The 20290-nt window shown below is 47.5% G+C and overlaps 1 protein-coding gene across 3 annotated transcripts in view; it reads right to left on the minus strand.

The window, feature by feature from the left end:
• SLIT3 (slit guidance ligand 3) overlaps positions 1-20290 on the minus strand; it is a 625193-nt gene that overhangs the window by 578020 nt on the left and 26883 nt on the right. For all 3 annotated transcript variants that reach the window (XM_007171383.2, XM_007171384.2, XM_057541374.1), the window contains exon 2: positions 1131-1202. In XM_007171383.2, the coding sequence (XP_007171445.2) occupies positions 1131-1202 (72 nt within the window). The remainder of the gene's footprint in view (positions 1-1130; positions 1203-20290) is intronic.

Here is a 20290-nt window from a genome sequence, read left to right on the forward strand (position 1 = left end):
ATCCTTCCCTCACAGTCCTCAAAAGGAACCAAAACCCTGCCAACACCTTGATTTTGGACTTTGGAAATGTGAGACGATAAATTTCTGTTATTTAAGCCCCCCAGTCTGTGGTACAAAGTTACCGTAGCCCTAGAAAACTAATATACTACTCATTCCCTATTTTACAGATGAGAAAAATAAGGCCCAAAGGAGTACAATAGGGTACAAGGTCACATGGGCAGTTAATTCTGAGTCAGGACCAGAACCTAATATTTCCAGTCCCCAGAATACAACTCACTGTATTATAACGGGCTACGAGTAAAAAGAAGGAGGTGGCTTTAGATACCAAGACTTTAGCTGCTACTTCTAGTAAAAACCTGCCAGCCAAGATTCCAGGACACGACGAACACCAAGGCAGTGGCCGGATTGCCCAGGCTGCACTCCAGGTCTGGAGCCATATTTATGGGTCCAAATCACCTTCTGAGTAAAGAAGGAAAGAGGGTCCACTTGCTCCTCTCTTGTACCTCTGAATGTCTGAGACTCGTCAGTGGACAAGAATTTGGGCAGCTTCTTATCACTCAGATTTAGGGATGGATGAAAGTGTTCAATATTTAGCAATGAAACCTGATATTTCTTGCTCCCCTGCTGCACCAATGCCCCTCTCAAATTTTGCTACCTGTCTGCACAGCTGCAAGTATTCAGCAAGGGCTCTGACCCTGTCTGATTCTCTCCCTCCTTCCTCCCCTCCTCTCCATTAAGCAACAAGATAAATAACTTTGGTCCTGATTGCTCTTTTAATTCACAGGCTGGGGGAGAAATTATCATCTCTATGGAAGGGAAGCACGGTTAGCCAACCTGACCCTGCTGTCACCCTAGAAGCTGGGCATGTTGATTTATTTGTGTATAACCTTCTGTGTTCCCTGTCACTGGAACTGACTTCTTCCACTGGTCTAGCCCAGCCTACAGCATGGAGACACAGAATGAGACAGCTGGGGAAGGAAACCTGGATGTACTAATGAAGGGCTTTCTGCTGCAGAAGGGCGAATTCTTGTTGCCCAGTGCTTGGGGGTGTGATGTCAGGGCAGTGGGACATTTTCACTAGGCTGAAGAGCTGAGAGTGAAAATGCACTGGAGAGCCACGCGTTACTTACAAGACTCGGAGGTTCTTGAGTCCAGCGAAATCAGTCTTGGTGATCCTGGTGATGTTATTTCTGTCCAGGTCACTGCAATGGAGAACAAATTTGGGTCAGATTTTTGCAGGTTACACTTACGGTCTATTTAACCCAGACTGGCTTAAGCTGGAGGGACGTTGCTTGTTAAGGAGAAGGCAATTCCAATGATTAATGATATTCCCTAGAGCATGCCCAACCAACCCGAAGGACATTGTATGGAATAAGCTAGCCATTATGTACACAGTAGAGCCTTGGTACGTTTAGCTGCCTGGCTTCTTTTGCCCCTTCTTCAGATAACAAAATTTCTTTGGAAGCCCCCCTCCCCCAGCTCTTGGATCATATCATACAAGTGGGGCTGACCCCCTCCCCGACTCTAGAGATGGGCACCTGATATAGGCCAGGCTTATAAGCATCTTCACTCCCTGTGACCACAGTAATTGTTTCAGGAGTACATACATGACTCAAATTCCTAATAGCTTTCGCTCCACTGGAGTTGCCAGAAGCTATCTAGCTACCATGAAGAGAGAATTTCCAGAGTCAGGAGATGAAAAGAGACTGGTTCCTGGTGCTATGCTATGAGTAGCTGGATCCACCCATGCCTGATGCCAGATACCTCTGTATTTTGAGATTATGTGAGCCAATCTATCCCATCTCCCTTATATTTTGTCCTAAATCAGTTTGAGTTGAATTTTCTATCACCTGAAACCAGAGGAATCTTGACAGACTTTGGTACCCACCTAGGTACTTGTCTATTTTCCAGCTAATCTGCAAACTCTCTGAGGGCAAAGACCATATTTCATTTAACTCCATAGACCAACATAGTAGAACATGTGCCTGGCAAGAGTAATCTTATACAATAGGTAAAGACAGCTTCATGGATTACTCCTGCCCCAATTTGAAGGCTGAAGCTCCTGAAAATGGCCCCAAAGAGAAGAATTTGCCATGGAAGAGCTCAAAGCATTATGGTGGCGTTGGTGTCCAGGACAAGGAGGCACCTTGGATGGTAGAAAACCAGGATTAGAGAAAACCAAAGTCAAGAAAGAACTTGTGAACAATCGTATAAATACTGTGTTCACTAAAGCTATCTACGAAGATGGGATACAAAAAAAAAATCTTTTTAAAAAAGGACCATGAATAATATGTTACAGTTTTTAATAATGGAGGCTGAACAATTAATTCCTATTTACCATGTCTTCTTGATCAGAAACTTTTCAAGGTTTTGGCCAAGTTGGAGTTTAGCTCTGCTTCCTGCCAGAACATTTAGGTAGTAAAAGGCCACTGTCCCAATGACGGATCCCCACCCATACGTTCACTACTTCTTTGGTTCTCCTACTCAGGTCCTAAAGTTGCCATCCTGTTATTAAGCCTCAGAAAGACCTGTGAGTTCTCAAGTTGCATAAAATGAAAAGGGAAACAATTTTCAGATTCTAGCACTCTGTGTAAGGAGAAATCAAATTGGAGGAGGGATTACTCTCCTGATTTCAAAAGTCATACTGAAATAAAAATCAAGTGAGTCCTGGAGCCCCTCCCTGGGGAACCACCTCCCTTCCTCATCCAGTTTTCCACTATCTAAAGTAACAATCATTTAGGTTATTGCAGAATATTGAGCAGAGTTCCTTGTGCTATATGGTAGGTCCTTGTTGGTAATCTCTTTTGAATACAGTAGGGGATATATGTATATGTATAGCTGATTCACTTTGTTATAAAGCAGAAACTAACACACCATTGTAAAGCAATTATACTCCAAAAAAGATGTTAAAAATAAATAAATAAATACAGTAGTGTGAATATGTCAGTCCCAAACTCCCCCAAAATAAAAAAAAATTTAAAAAATACAGTAACAATCAAAGTTGTTTCTTAACCAGCTTGTGATGGAGAGAGGCAGCATTTAGACTTCTCAGACTAAGCTGAGGGCTGGTAAAAGAGAGCAAAAGTCACACAGGGAAATAACGAAAGCTGTTCATGCAAGGAGTGGACACCAGCACACAGACAGGAATCTGTGCGTGCTCATCACCACCCCGAGTTCCTTCTTACCCCCCATCTCAACTGGGATGGATGTCTGGGGACCGTGACAACTGAGAATATGACAATGCAACTAAGAGTTTAATCACCAGGACACAGCACGGTAACTCAGCAGCTTGCGTTAGCGGCTGCAGCACTGATATTTTCAATTAATATTTATTTATGAAGGGACACAAAGTGTGCCGCTGAAATGCCGAGGACTTGGGGGCATGGGTTCGGGTGGGGACTGTGGGCACAGAGTCGGTGTTTGGGAGGCTGAGCTTCAGAGGGAAGCAGCCATGAGTTTGAATGCCTGCCCTGCCACTTACTGAGTGACTTATGGGCAGTTCACTTCATCTCCAAGGCTCAGTTTCTCCAACACCCTCTAACTGACGGTGACAATCTTGACCTCAAGAGTTTTTGCGAGGGTTAAATGAGATGACGACGCATACACAGTGCTTATCAGGCACTCGTTAAATAATCATGGCAGCTACCGTTACTATAATTAGTTGAACAGCATCCCCGCCATCACTCCCGTCCTCTCAGCCTCCCCCCTCACAAACTTCCACTCCGACATTTCAGCGCACCAGGAGCGGAGGACCACCCCACCCCAAATTATGCACCTTAGAGATGAGTTCTGGGATTCCAAGAGACCCTGCTGGTGTGCTATCTTCCTATAGACGAAAAGTGGGTGCCTTTTGTGCCTGGTAAACAGAGTGACAGCAACAAGAGCGGTCCCCTTCTGCTGCCTCTCCCGTGCAGTGTCTAGGACACCTATTTCCCTGGTATCTGGCTACAGAGAGAAGGGAGGGAGAGAGCTCTGTTGTCTGTCTGCCCCAAACCCCACCGCCTCCCCTGCCCAATGCGCACACTGCCAGGGAGGCCAGGGAGCATATGGGTTTTGGGTGACACAGGTCAGGGTTCAAATCTCTGTCCCGCTCCCCACTCCTAGCTGTGTGAATTTGAGTAACTGACTTAAGTTCTCTGAGCTTCCATGCTTTACATAACCCTGTCCTGCTTGCACACCTTGGTTTGGTGAGGACAGAGCCTGGATTGCCAACCTGCTTGGCTGAAAATGGGAACTAAGGAAATTGACACTGAGAAGAGGTTGTACCACCTCAGGTGTCCGTCCCTTCCCCAGCCCCATCATCCCGGGCCAGGCTCCTTCGCCAGATTTCTCAGCCTTCAGCTCTGTCCTTTGAAGAAATCAGTCTCCTTTAGCCCAGTATGAGTTCTGAACCATCTGCAGGCACGAATGACCCCATCTGGGGAGATGCTAGACGGGGAAGCCATTACAGCGTCTAGATCGGGAGTAGGCTGGGGAAGTGGGGCCGTTTCATCAATAAAACATGTCTGCAAACAGTTTCTTTGACACACCTGTCCTCAAGAGGTGGAGTCTCTGCCCCTTTCCGTTGAGCCTGAGCAGGCGTTTGTGACTGCTTGGACAAACAGGATTCTGGCAGAAGCGATGCTGTAGAACTTCTAGGCTAGATTAGAAGAGGCACTAAGTGACTGCCTGACTGCTTCTCAGAGCACTTGCGTTGGAGCCCTGAGCTGCCATGTGAGGTCAGCAGACCTGAAGTCCCCAATGGTAAGATCAGGTGAGGGGACGAGAGAGAGAGAGAGAGAGAGAGAGAGAGAGAGAGAGAGAGAGAGAGAGAGAGAGACACACACCTGAGGAGCCCCATCTGGTCCAGCCCTGGCTGTTTGAGTCTTCACAGCCTAGAGGTCAGGCGTATGAGTGCAGACGCCTTTGAGATTCCAGCCCCAGCTACCATCGGACTGTGACTTATGAGAAATTCTGAGCCAGATCACCCAGCTGAACCACTCTTGAATTCCTGCCCACAGAAACCATGAGAGACAATACTAAAGCGAGTGCGTATCTTTAAGCCATTAAGTTTTGGAGTGATTCGTTTTGCAACAATAGAGAGATGGAAGAGAATGGAAGAGAAATATTTAAGGTCTGAATAGCTAATTTACCATTAACAATGGAACTCCATTCATATGACTCTCAATGGCATGTCCTCTCTGAGGCTTGCCTGGCACTCTGGAGACCCTCAGTCCTGTCATTATGGCCAACGATGGCTCAGAGGGGCACATGCCACTGTAGGGATGAGGTGAGAACCAGCCCTTCTCTCAGGCTCTGAGAAGAAGAGACTGCGTAATTAGGGTTGCCCATCCCTCTAAGTGGGGCTTAGGATGCCATGGGAATCACCATGGTATTATATTAGTATTCACAAAATGTGGTTCCCACGCATTGAACGCTGGGGCAGAGACTGGCAAGTTGTCCACCGCACCATTTTCCTTCTGTCCAGTGCACAGAGATAGACCACATTTCCCAGCTTCCCTTGCAGGGAGGTGCAACCATGTGACTGAGTTTTCATCATTATTACATGAGCACAAGTAATAAATGCCACCTTCAGGCCTGTTCCATAAAACTTCCTGCCCAATCCTCCATATTCTTTCTTCTCCCTCATCTTGGGCTAGATTCAATAGATCTGGTGGAGGACTCCAAGGATGGCAGATAGAAAGAGCCTGAGTCCTTGAATGACTGCATGCAACAGATATCTTCCTCCCCTGTCTCCCCATTTACCCATATTAGACTCAGACATGTTCCAGAAATAACTCTTAAGTCACTGAAATTTGGGGACTATTTGTTATAGCACTCTACATTGATGAATGCAGTATCTTTGAGTCAGGAGCTTTCTAACCTTTTTCTTTTCCTTCTCTTTGCAACAGTTCTGAAAGGTAAGTATTACTACCTTCCTTCAACAGATAAAAAATACTGAAGATCAGCCTTAAAAAGAGCTGATACTTGCTGGGCCCAAACTATGCACCAGGCACTGGACCAAAAACTTTATGTTTATTTTCTCTAATCCAGTCAGCAATCATATATAGTAGGTACCTTAATTATCCCATTTTTCACATGAGGAAGCACCCTAGCTTAGAAGATTTTATCAGTAAGTCAAATTGCCACGAGGTCATACAAGCAGTAAGTGGCAAGATTGGGATTTGAACCCAAGCTCTTTGAATGCAGAGGCCATTGTTCTTAACCATAACATCATGCTGCCCACCTCCAGCTAGGGTCTAAGCATATTCTACTATATCAGGTAACCAATCACTGCCAGAAAAATGAATGAATAAATAAATAGAATAGAACAGAACAGAATAGAATTTGCCATCATTTGTCTTAAAGAAAGTGAAGGGATACTCCTAGTGGCTTTGCTGCTCTCCACTCCAGCAAAGTTGGTGCATTTTTTATCCCATCTCCCCTGTGAGATCTGGGCCCGTACAAGTGCTGAGCCCCTTTGCAAACTCCAGGGGAAAGTGCTTTCTTGCTGTTTTTGCCCATGTCTGGTTTCTACCATGTTCCTCATCGTCTACCACATTGCTTTCATAAACAGGCATCACCATGGTAAACTCCTGCATTATTTTTCCCCATCCCAAACAGTGAATCATAAACCGGTGCTGTGACTTGGAGCTCTGCGGTATTTCCACATCTGTTTGACACCTTTGGTGGGGTGGGGAGGAAGTGCAATTCCGAACAACATTGGAAAAAATGAAACAAAAATGTTCTAGGGCAGACCACTGTCCTTATCTTGGCACGTGTATATTCATCCTTCTTTTGATTCATTATGTGGCATCCTTGCAAAATTTTCTTTTTGCCGTGGCACATTCAGGAGGGGCGAGGAGCAGAAAACAACCCGCAGTGAGGCAGCATGGGGGTGGAGGAAAGGGCTTCAACTATAAACTCAGAAGATGTGGATTTGAGTCTCCACTTTCTCACTTCTTAGCTATGTGACTTTGAGAAAGTCACTTAACTTTATTGAGCCCCAGTTGTTGGTATTGTTGATGAAACTTTTAGAAAGTATGACCAAAACTACCAGATCTATGGGATTGCTATGAGGCTCAAGAGATAAAGTATGTGAGCAAGTGTTTTCTAAACAGCATTTGGAGTGGTTAATTTTCACCCACAGCCAACAACTGGTAGGGAGAGGATGCAGAGGATAGATTAGCACTGGCTTCACAAAAGATGTTTATCTGTGATGGTGAAACATACAGAGTTAGAGAATACACCATCAGTTCAGATCAGACTTTAAGACCACCTGCTCTCTGTATGACCAGTGTATACAGAGCGCCGCCTTCTGGGTTTCAGGAAAGAAGATAAGGTCTCAACATACGGTGAACTTGTAAGGGCTGCCCTACAACATAGTAGTCCCTACTGCAGGGGTATACAAGCGGAGATTAGTAGTTGACTCATGTTGGGCACGATGCCTAGGGGGCCCTTGAGACAGGTAGGAGGCTGGATTCATGACCCGTAAAGTTCTGACCATTTTGAGATCTACAGTTCTCATATTTGGGGGCCCAGGCCAAGTGGGCTTAACAATTATGGCTTGGTTCTTGTTGTCAGAGAGCTTGCAGTCTCGTTGAGGAGATGGACTAAGATTTATGAGATACTTAGAGAACGATGTAAGAACGTGCAAAATTAAATGTTAAGAGATGTGGTCTACAGTTGGTGGGGAGTGGGCAGTCAGAGATCTGAGAGAGACGTCACAGCTAATTGAGACCTCAAGAATGACTTGGCCATAGCCAGGTTGGTTGGCATGGGAACTCAGAGAGAAGACCCCCTAGAGCGGATGGGAAGGAAGTGAGGGGGACGGGGTGACAGCAGGGGCCGCGGCAGGGGTCACAGAGAAGTGGCGGGTCTGAGGAGGGGGCGGGCAGCAAGCTCCTAAACAAGCCTTCAGAGGGTGTGATGCACTCACATCAAGGTCGAATAGCCCGATCTGGGGAATCCCGCTCAGGAAAGGGTAGGAGGGGCCCGAATTAAGATGTCTCTTGCTTAGCCTGACCCCTTGTTTATCACCAGCAAAGAACAGGTTCCAACCAAACCAGAAGAAGTTGGCAAGGGGGCTGTGGCCTCAGTTGCAGTTATTCACCTTTCTCCATGCTGGGAGGCTGACCTGAATGGACCACATTGCAAGGCTGGCTCCTGGGCCCTGTTCTTCTCTTTGAGTGGAGCAGGAGCTGGGAGGAAGGGAGAAGAGGGAGGAAGGGCATTCACTCTCCTGGTTGCCACCCTGAGAGGCCACCAAAGGTCACAGCTCCTCCTCCTGACTGACCGCTTCCTGCGCCAGAACACTTGGCCTCCTCCCCTCCCTTCTGGTTTAGGGATGGTAACAGCTCCATCGCCTCTAGTCCTGAGGCTATTGAGTCCTGGTTCCCTGAGCCACACCCACACCTCTGAAATAGCCCCTTATAAATCAACCCTCCTCAAATAACCCTAATTTGAGTTTTTCCACTGGTTTTCTATTTCTGACAGATTCATCATTCACTCATTCATTCAACAAACATATCCTGACCATTAAGTTTCAGGTCCTGGACTAAATGCTGGGAACCAGGAGTAAACTGACATCGCCTGTGTCCTTAAGGAATTCAAGAGTTTAGTGGGGAAGAAATAAATAAAGGGTCAAATACCACAGACTGTGGTAAGCATCCTACACTAGGGGCTCACAAACATTTTCTTTAAAGGGCCAGATAATAAATAAGTTAGATTCTGCTGGCCACATTTTCTATTGCAACAATTTGACTTTGCTTCCTAGCATGAAAGTGGCCACAGACAATACACAATCTAATGGGTGTGGCCATGCGCCAATAAAACTTTATTTACAAAACAGAATGAAGGCTGGATTTGGTCTGGAGGCTATAGTGTGCAGATTCCTGCCCTAGACTATGCCAGACATATAAACAAACACAGGGCGGGTAGGGGAGGGTGGGATGAATTGGGAGATTAGGTTTGACATAAATACACTGCCATGTGTAAAATACATAGCTAGTGGGAACCTGTGGTATAGCACAGGGAGCTCAGCTCGGTGCTCTGTGATGACCTAGATGGGCGGGATAGGGGGGGATGATGGGAAGGAGGTCCAAGAGGGAGGGGATATATGTATACGTAGAGCTGATTCACTTCGTTCGTTGTACAGCAGAAACTAACACAACATTGTAAAGCAATTATACTCCGATTAAAAAAAAACAAAAAGCTTATGGGAGAGTATAGAGGAAGGAGTACTGAGTTATCTGGTTTTCAGGGTCAGGAGAGGCTTCTCTTAAAAAGGTAACATTTTAATTGAGACCTCAAGAATGACTTGGCCATAGCCAGGTTGGTTGGCATGGGAATATGTGAGAGGGAGAAAAGAGGATTCCAATAAAAGAAACAGCATGTATAAAAACCCGGAGGCATTGCCTCAGGATAACCACAAGCAGATTTGTTTAGCTGTTACTTTTGGCATGTTGCAGGGGAAAGCGGGACATTCCTTCTTTCCCTCCTTCCTTCCTTCCTTCCTCCCTCCCCCTCTCTCTCTCCTTCCCTTGCATCCTTCCTTTCTTCCTACAGCATGCCTTTATTAAACACCTACTCTGAACCTGGCACTGTGCTTGTGGCTAGGGTATTGCACAACACCCGAAAGGTTCCTTTCAGGAACTCTGTGATTCCCGCCATGGCCCCTGCTGTCACTTTTATTCTCTTGGAGAACTTCTAGGGCAGACAACTTCTAGGGCGGCCTCCAGATCCCTGCTCCCTGGTGTTAGCACCTTTGTGTGATCCCCTCTCCTTGAGCGTGGGCAGGACCTGATGGCTTGCTTCCCGCCGACGTAATGCCACAAAGGGGACAGGAGGTCACTGCTGCGGTTACATTACGTATGACTGGAGTGCCTGCCTTGCTAGGGGACCCTTTCCCTTGCTACCTGTGATGAAGTGAGCAGCATGTTAGGGAGGCCAATCAGGCAAGGAACTGAGGGCAGCCTCCACAACAGCCAAGGAGAACCTGAGGACAACCTGCAAGAGCCTGAAGCCCACAGTTCTAACGGGCTGCCAGAGGCTGACTTCTGCCAACAACCTCAAGAGTCTGGAAGTGGGTCCATCCCCAGTTGAGCCTTCAGATGAGACGACAGCCCCAAGCAACAGCTGAATTGCAGCTTTGTGAGACCCTGAAGCAGAGGCCCCCAGCTAACTGTGGGGTAATAAATGGGAGTTGTTTAAAGCTGCCAAGTTTGTGGTAAGACTGTTGAGCAGGCAGCAAAAACTAATACAGTGGGACACAGGCAACCACAAATAGACAGCGGAACTACAGGCTACAAGGAAATAACCAGGAAATCATGCCAGGGTGAGGTGACGAGAAGAAAGGTGGGGGTGGGAAGAAGCAGGAGCACTAGCAAAGGTGGCCAGGAGGGGCCTCTGTTAGGGGGAGAGATTTGGTCCAAGACTCAAACAAAAAGGAGGAGCCAGATGAGGGGACAGGCTGAAGGCAGAAATTTCCAAGTGGAGGAACAGAAACACAAAGACTTTCTGAATAGAGAAAGCACTTGAAGGGCCTAAGCAACAGAAAGGAGGTCCAGGTGACTGGATTGGAATGGCCCCAAATGGGATATAGAGGCAGGTGGCCCCCAGACTGTGGAGAACCCACAGGGCAGACTTCAGGTCTTCAGCAATCAGAACCACAGTGGGGGTCAAGCAGGGAAATGACTGAACAGCCCTCAGCCTCTTTCCCTGACATCAAACCTGCTCCCTACAACCAGATTAATCTCCCCAAAATGCCAGCTTCTCTCCCAGTGCAAGAGCACAGCAGCTGGTGGGTCTCATGGCCTGCCTCGTTTAATTCTTTTCCTTTGCTTTTTTGTTTTTATCTTTGTTTTTGTTTTTTAACTTGTATTGGAGTAGAGTTGATTTACAAAGTTGTGTTAGTCTCTGCTGTACAGCAAAATTAATCAGTTATACATATACATATATCCACTCTTTTTTAGATTCTTTTGCCATATAGGCCATTACAGAGTACTGAGTAGAGTTCCCTGTGCTATACAGTAGGTCCTTATTAGCTATCTATCTTATATATAGTGGTATGTATATGTCAATTCCAGTCTCCCAATTTATCGCTCCCCCTCCCACACACCCCCCCCACCCCGCCCCGCTTTCACCCCTGGCAACCATAAGTTTGTTAATTCTTACTTCTTTCAGTCCATAGACATTTACTGAGTACTCATCAGATCAGGAACTGTACTGGGCACTCCATCAACACCTATGTCCCTGCTATTTGCTGGCCTCGAAAGCCCTCAATATCCTCCCCTCATCCAAATCCTACTGTTCTGTTATGGGTTGAACTGTGTTCCCCCAAAAGATACGTTGAAGTCCTAACTCCCGGTACTTGTGAACATGATTTTATTTGGAAATAGGGCCTTTGCTGATGTAATCAGGTTATAAGAGGCCATTAGGGTGGGCCCTAGTCCAATACGACTGGAGTCCTTAGAAGATGAAGAGACAGAGACACACAGAGAAGACATGTGATGACAGAGGCAGAGACTGGAGTGATGCAGCTGCAAGCCAAGGACCACCAGGGATTGCCGGCCACCACCCGAAGCTGGGAAGAGGCAAGGAAGGACTCTCCCTACAGACTTCAGAGCAAGCACAGCCCTACCAATTCCTCAATTTCAGACTTTCGCCTGCACAACTGTGACAGAATATATTTCTGCCGTTTGAAGCCACCCAGTCTGTGGCATTTTGTTACAGCAGCTCCAGGAAACCGATACACCCTCATTCCAGGCTTGGTGAAGCCTCCCACCCCTGCTCTCTGCAGGGCTCCCAGCCTCTCCATCCTACGCTGATCTGTCCCTGCCCTGAACTTCTGCATCATTTAGCCTCTGCACAATTCATTCTGGTCTTTCGTCACATTTCCTTCCACCTCGTATGTTGCTGCCTGTTTCCTGTGTGTTTGCCTCCTCTCCCAAAGGAGCACGAAGCTCCATGGGAGCCAAGACCACAGACTCTACTCCTCCCACTTCCCCCCCAGACACCTCGAGTGAAATGAGGCCCCTTGGAGACGCTCAGAGAAATGTACACTAGTTTTCTTTGGATCCTGGGGTGAAGAGTTTTGTTTTGTTTTTTAAACATTTCACATTTTGCTCATTAGTACTGTCAATGTTTTCCACAGTAAATCTGTATTACTAATACACCCCCTCTTCCCTCTGGAAAAAAAGAAACACTGCAAAAAGTGGTCCAGTTGAAATAAGACTCTCCCCATAGCTAAAGTGACCTGCAGAACTAAAGCCATTCAAGACTCTGGAAATGTGGCCAAAGGAAAACATTCCTTGATGAGTCCAAGCACAGTTCTTAGGAGCTGCTCGGACTGCCCTGTCCTAATGGGTGTCTTTCTTTCTTTGCTTCCTCTCCCAGCCCCAAGGGACCTAATGTCATCCATGCATCTTCCCCGCTGGAAGAGAGAAAACAGCATGTGTTCAAGAACTGTCAAATCACCATCCCACCAGGTCACAGACAGCAGTGTGTCCCCGCGGACCAGCCATCACAGAGTTCTTACCTCCTGCCTTACCTCTCCCGACTAGCACAACAGGAGGTATCACTCAATTATTCTGCGACTTTTATACTTCATTCTCATCAGTTACATAACCGCATACAAGTTTAAAAACACAGACAGGCAGTCGGGAGAGAAAGGACTGAATTCGATTTAAAAAACTAGCTTCACGCTACCTCAGTTGTTTGGGAACTAAGCCTCCCTGGGCTAAATGTCTGGCTTGGCAACACTCTTGCATATATAATTTTACACCTGCAAAAGTTTGCAGCCAGCGCCGTGCAGACAGCTACCTGCAGGGAGGAGAACGGGCCAGACACAGGGGCAGCCTGCATGCTCGTATGCAGTGGAGGATGTGGTGGAAGTGAGGGCCTGTGGGAAGGAGGCTCCACTCTTCCTCTCCTTTCAGCAGAAGACCCCTGTCTTGCTCTGTTCAGCTTCATCTTCCAGCAGGAAGAGGCACACCTGGGGCATATCCAGCTCTTTGCTGGAGACGGTAGAGTAGAAGTTGCAAATGGATAGCCCACGGGCCAGTTCTGGCCCACAGAGATGTTTAGTCTGGTCCTCAGCGTGACTTTAACATTTGTAACTCAACTGCCAATTTGGGAGCATTTCACATACAAATCTGTAATTCTGGTTTATCTCCCCCAAATCAGGTGATGTGACAACCCTGGGTCTTCACGGCCACTGGAAACTGGAGCTAAGAGGCAACAGCCCATTTTGCTCTGGTATTCATCAGTTCCATTCATCTGCTTCCCTCACCTATGTCACCTGCCTGTTCCCTACCGGCATGTGAGTTTGAGATCCCTGCTCCAGAGCCTAATGCTTAAGAAAGCAGGCCCTGGAATCAGTCTCAGCTCAAATCTTACCAGAGAGCAGTGTGATTTCAGGCAAGCTACGTAACCCACCCCTAAGCTTCTGTTGCCTCATCTGTAAAATGGATATAATACCAGTAGTACCCCGCTCCTAGGATGTTGTGAGGATTAAATGAGATGATAAAGTGATTCTACCACAGGGCTGGTGACATAGTAAGTACTCAATAAGTAACCATTACCATCAATTTGATGATTATTATTCATGTAAAATGTGAGCACAAGTAAGATGTAGAAAGGGCGGGTGGGACCTTGGTGCTTAACTAACCTAGAAGAGGCACCTGGTCTTCCCCCGATTTTCCTTGTCCACCCAGACACATCATCCTTCCATAAAGCATCTTGAGATCCAAAGTGGATGTCCATATTTCATTTATAGCAGTGAACGTGGACAGCAGTTAGAGCCAGAGTGACCATATAGTTTATCATACAAACTTGAATGCTTTTGTGAATCAAAGGTGATGCCATTAACAATAATATCAAGAAAACAGGAAAAAGCTGGGACTATCCTGAGCCAATCAACATAACGTTCATGCTCGCTAGAGCCACAGAATACCCATGACAGAGGTGGAAGACAAAGGAAGCGCTCACAAGGGGGCCTGGTTGCCCACCATGTTTTTGTTCTGAAGGAACCCCCCTTCTAGTCCACTTGGGCCACTGACCACGTCAAAGTCTATGTTATTTGCAGGACGTGTCGCGGTTAGGTGTCATTCTCTGAACGATGCACGTCTGCAAGCCTGAGCAGCTACAGAATACACACACGATTCACTTTTAATATAGGTTCAGTTATCGCTTTAAGAAAACAGGAAGGAGCAGCCCAAGGAATGCAATGATTGCTCCACGAATATAAACATGGATTGCATTGGAACAGACTACATACTTTGTATAAACACTAATAAAGTGAGTTCAGGCCGAGCTGTGGCTTTAAAGGAAACTCTTCCCCATAAACATGTCCTGCCATGCCCTAATAACTCTTTAATTTGATGCACATTTGGGAAGGATGACGCGAAGTAATCATAGAATAATGTTAAGGTCTGTTGTGAAGGAGGAGTGGTGGGAGGGGTGGGGGGGGTTGTGACGCAATCTGGACCTAACGCGATCCACCAGAGAGTTGGCTCCGTGGCTCATTTCACACATGGAGGGAATTTGCTGAGCGACACGCAGCAAATCAGAGACAGGTCTTTGCAGGTTCAGCACAAGAAAATTCTGGGTGTCATCTGATGGCGCCGTATGAGACTCCTGGCTAGTGGATTTCTGGCCGACCCTCTCTTGCTGAAGACAGCAAAAATGGCTTCCACTTGTACGTGGACTCTCCACTTCCTAGACGGGGCTCTTCAAATCTCAACTAGACCCTCAGCTCCTTAAGAGCAGAGAACGGGGCTTCCCTGGTGGCGCAGTGGCTGAGAATCTGCCTGCCAATGCAGGGGACATGGGTTCGAGCCCTGGTCTGGGAAGATCCCACATGCCACGGAGCAACTGGGCCCGTGAGCCACAACTACTGAGCCTGCGCGTCTGGAGCCTGTGCCCCGCAACGGGAGGGGCCGCGATGGTGAAAGGCCCGCGCACCGCGATGAAGAGCGGCCCCTGCACCGCGATGAAGAGTGGCCCCCACTTGCCGCAACTAGAGAAAGCCCTCACACGAAAACTAAGAGACCCAACACAGTCATAAATAAATAAATAAAATAAATAAATAAAGTATTAAAAACTATTTAAAAAAAAAAAAGAGCAGAGAACACTTGTTCCATACCTGGGCACCACCCACAGGGCTGACACGGCCCCAGACCCCTGCAGGAAGGCAGAATGACACATAGTCATTGATGACAACCAGACCAGGAGCTGCAGCATTGGGGCTCACAACCTGGTTCCATAATGTAGTTCCCAATTGGGTAGTCTGGGCAAGACACTCTTCTCATCTGCAAAATGGGTTAATAGCACTTGCTGAGCCTCAGAGGGCTTCTGAGACAATTACATGAGGTACTGTAAGAGAGAGGGCTTTATAAATTAAAAAAGAGTTGCACAAACGTAGGAAATTATTCTTGCTAGGAAATAACAACAACAACAATAATACAGTTTTGTCATGCACTGAGATCTCACCATGTATCAGGCACTACTCATCTCCTGTGAGTCCCCACAGTCCCCACAGCGATCCTATGAGGTAGATACTATCATTAACCCCATTTCACAGGAAACAGGTCCTGGGAGGCTAAGTAACTTGCCCTCAGTTAACGTCTTCTAAGTATTATCTACAGGGTAACAAGACTGGAGGACAGAGCTGGATTGTTGGGGCTAAGTGCTCCTTGTTCCTGTATCTCTCAGGGAATTGAAGGAACGGAATCTGTCTCCTTTATTACAAGCAACTAGAGAGCAAGGGCTGGATGGGAGTCCTGTCCACGACTGCAGAACCCAGCAAAGAACTGAGGAGTTAAGGCTTTCAGATCAAATGTATGCTGTTTCCCCCCTCTCCCAGCCAATCTTAGATGTATACCAACTCTCGGCATCCACACCCAGCAGCGTTTGGCCAAACGCAAAGCTGATTTGACTTTCATCCAGATACGTGGCACATGGTCCCTCAATCCATCAAGGTTCTCCACCTCCACCAAGATGAGAGGTCTCAGCCTTGTAGCTGGCTGCCTGGAAGTGTAGCCCAAATAGCCAATCCATCCAGGCAGGTCCCCCTCACCCACCAGGCTCATTCCAAGCACCATGCCTTTGCTCAGGGAAGTCTCCCATCCGTAATGTCCTCTCCCATGGGCCAGAATGAACTGCGGCCGTTGGAAGCTTGACTGCGGAGAGGGGACCTACTTTAGTAGCATGCTGAAGAGGAGCTGGAAAGGAAGGGAATGTCTTTACAGTGAGACACTGGGCCCCGGATGGGCCCACCAACGCCCATGCGGGCAGGAGCCACTCACCCCCATCTGGTGCTGATAAAATACCAAGGGGCAGGAATTAGGCAGGGATTCAGAAGGGCCGATCTGATCCTCCAAGCAGTCCTGCACATCCAGACCCAAGGAAGGCAAACCTCCCTTTCATCATTCATGAAACCATATCTTGCTTATTATTATGACAATTTAAAAAACTTCTCTGATTATTCCTTTGAGAATCCAATTTGTTTCCTTTGTAAAGAGGAAACAATCCTCTTCTCAGTTTGGGAGGTGGGGACATTCCATTTATCTTCAGGGAAAATCTGTTTCCTATTACAAATCATGCTCTTTAGGTCTCTGCGAAGAATAAATCCCTCCACTTTATGTAGAAAAAAAATTCTCTCTTCACTCTCCTACAAACATCCACGAAGGGAGGCTCCTGCCCTCTTCTTGGCCATTGTGACAATGACTGCATTTCCATCCCTTGCTTTCAGAAAGGGAAACTTTTTACTCATGCTCTGAAAGTCAGCGGTATCCCTGAGTCATCGAGCGTACCTGGGAGAGCTTTCCATGGAGTAATTCATTCAATCATTATTTGTGGATGGAGACAGAGTCAGGACCGAGAGAGATCCTGGGGAGGCACAGACTAAAACCAATCCTTAAGCCTCCACGTCCCTGCCCTCTAGAACAGATGTCCCACAGGCCAGATGGAGCCTTCAACCTGTTTGGTTTTTTTTTTAATTAATTAATTAATTTATTTATTTTTGGCTGTGTTGGGTCTTCGTTTCTGTGCGAGGGCTTTCTCTAGTTGCGGCGAGCAGGGGCCACTCTTCATCGCAGTGCGCGGTCCTCTCACTATCGCGGCCTCTCTTGTTGTGGGGCACAGGCTCCAGACGTGCAGGCTCAGTAGTTGTGGCTCACGGGCCTAGTTGCTCCACGGCATGTGGGATCTTCCCAGACCAGGGCTCGAACCCGTGTCCCCTGTATTGGCAGGCAGATTCTCAACCACTGCGCCACCAGGGAAGCCCTTCAACCTGTTTTTGTTATGGCCCATGAGCTAAGAATGGCTTTTATATTTTTAAATAGTTGAAAAAAAATCAAAAGAAGAATAATATTTCATGACATAAAAATTATATGAAATTCAAATTTCAGAACCCATAAATACAGTTTTCCTGGAACACAGCCTGCTCCTCTGTTTATAGATGGTCTATGGCTGCTCTCGCGCTATACGGACAGTTGAGTATAGTTGCAGCTGGGGCTGTATGGTCCCCAAAGCCTAAATATTTACTATGTGGTCCTTTACAGAAAATGTTTGCTGACCTCCGATCTAGGAACTTATATAGTCCAGTAGGGTCGAAAACAAGGAAATGGCAGTGTTATGACTGAATGTTTGTGCCCCTCAAAAAAAAATTCATATGTTGAAGCCCTAGCCCCCAGTGTGATGGTATTTGGAGGTGGGGCGTTTGGGAGGTAAACAGGTTTAGATGAGGTCACACAGGTGGAGCCCCATGATGGGATTAGTGCCCTTAGAAGAAGAGGAAGAGGGAGTTCCCTGGTGGCACAGTGGTTAAGAAACCGCCTGCCAATGCAGGGGATGTGGGTTCAATCCTTGGTCTGGGAAGATCCCACATGCCACGGAGCAACTAAGCCCGTGAGCCACAACTACTGAAGCCCGTGCACCTAGAGTCTGTGCTCCGCAACAAGAGAAGCCACTGCAATGAAAACCCTCACACCGCAATGAAGAGTAGTCCCTGCTCGCCACAACTAGAGAAAGCCCGGGCACAGCAACGAGGACCCAACACAGCCAAAAGAAAAAAAGAAGAAAAGGAAGAGACACCAGAGCACTCTCTCCACTATGGGAAGACATAGAGAGAAGGTGTCCATCTGCAAGCCAGGAAGAGAGCCCTCACCACGCTGGCACCTTGATCTTGGATTTCTAGCCTCCACAACTATGATAAATCAATGCTGTTTAAGCCACCCAGTCTGTGGTATTTTGTTATAGCAGCCCGAACTCAGACAGACAGTAATCACAATAACAAGAAAAAAAACCACAAAATATTAACATGGAAGGTGATGCATAATGGTTAAGTGTGGGCACTGGGGTCATACTGACACTTACTCTGCACTTGGTACACTGACCTAGCAACACGACTCTGGAGAAGTAACTTAAACTGTCTGTGCCTCCACTTCCTTGTCTGTAGAATGGAGCTAATCACAGTGTCCTCCTCCTTGGGTTGGGTTGAGAATTAAGCAAGTTTATTCATGTCAAGAGGCTAGAACAATGTCTAGCCCAGAGGTGCTCAATATCTCTTTGCTCTTATTATTACCAGTTCCACATCTTGCACAACTCCAGGGGGCGTTGTTCAAGACTATACAGTTAGAATGGCACCCCTGGAACATATAATGTGCACAGTGACCCAAGACTTCAGCAACATGGTTGTCCTGATTATAGCTCATATTACAACGATGCCTGCACAGAGTTTTGAGAAAGAGGGGGAGCAAATACTCCATTCCAGACGGAGTAGGCAGGTCCCATGTATTTTTACTGCTGCATCGTTCACTCTTCCATTATGAAAGACACCCAAGAAGACAATGTCAAATGAGCTGCAGGGGCCTCCATCCCAGACTCCCAACCTCTATGCCTGTCTTCCTCCCAGCCCACAGCCCCTGCTCGGTCATCCTGGGGCGGGTCCCCAACACCCATTCCTGCTATGACACCTTGCTCCTGATCCCTCAAACTCTCGGGCTATGGGTTATTTTAAGCCCAAATTAAAGACTCCTCTCTCCTGAATGGCTGCAATTTCAGTCTGTGGTTTGTTCACTGTGACGTGGCTTGGGGCCACGGTGTCGGTACGTGAGGTGCTTCAAGGGGGTAAACTATTCTAAGAAGGAGGCAAGGACTTTGCAGGAACCGTCTCACTGCAACCCAGTCTCCGCGGAAAACACAAGCACACGGATGGACAAAGAAGAAGAAAACAACAATGGGAGAGTCCCATGTATCTGGATAAGGAAGCTAAAAACAGCACTGCATAAGAAGCGAGAAAGGCTTGGAAGCTATGGAGGGCTTCAGACCCCAGAGAAAAGGATTTGCCACTCTAATTCCATGAGCTCAAGTCTGTGTTTCTTCGTCAGTCTCTTGTTAGAAAGATCTCTGAGCCTGATACAGGCCTTTCGATCTACAGCAACCTTTCCATAGATTTTATGGTACATGGGGTAGAGCTCGGGAAGCTGAGACCACAGGCAAAGCTTCCAGGGCCACCCCCTGGGGGATCTGGGTCTGAGTCTGGTGGTGGGCAAATGAGCACAGTGCTGGTGAAAGCAGGCAGGTGAGGACAGAGGCAAACCAGAAGGAAACTGGGTGGGAGCAGGGCAGAAGCCCACCAAGCTCTCCAAGTCAACATTCTCTGTCTAAGCTGGAGGAAGCAGAGACAAGAGCGGTCAGGACCCCACTCCGTGCCTTGCTCCTCCTGTTCCTTCCAGCCATAGCCGGAGGGCAGAGTCACCGCAGTTTCTTCCCTGGTCCCATGTGCAGCCTCTTCCGAAGCCTCCACGCTAACCCACTGGCCCGGGTCAGTTCCCGACTTGGCTGGCTGCATTCTGCAGGCTTCCCCAGGTGCCCAGTCAGCGTGGGCTCCTTCAGCAGCCTCTGCAGAGGAAGCCAGCTCCAGAAGAGAACATCTCCAGAATCATGAGTCCATCCTGGGCTTTGGGTTTCCAGACCCTCACACAGACGTGAGGGAGCCTGTGGCCCTTTAGCTGAGTGCTCACACCTTAAGTGGCTAGAAGAAGGTGTGACACTGGCTGCCCCCCACTAAGTCCCACTGTACAGACCCTGTTCTGTTTGCTTGGCAGTGAGAGCTTTTTAAAAACGCCCTTTTGATGCAGACGTAGAGAATGGACTTGAGGACACGGGGAGGGGGGACGGTAAGCTGGGGCAAAGTGAGAGAGTGGCATGGACATATATACACTACCAAATGTAAAATAGATAGCTAGTGGGAAGCAGCCGCATAGCACAGGGAGATCAGCTCGGTGCTTTGTGACCACCTAGAGGG

Source organism: Balaenoptera acutorostrata, chromosome 2 (assembly GCF_949987535.1).
Source record: "Balaenoptera acutorostrata chromosome 2, mBalAcu1.1, whole genome shotgun sequence".
Classification (NCBI taxonomy): domain Eukaryota; kingdom Metazoa; phylum Chordata; class Mammalia; order Artiodactyla; family Balaenopteridae; genus Balaenoptera; species Balaenoptera acutorostrata.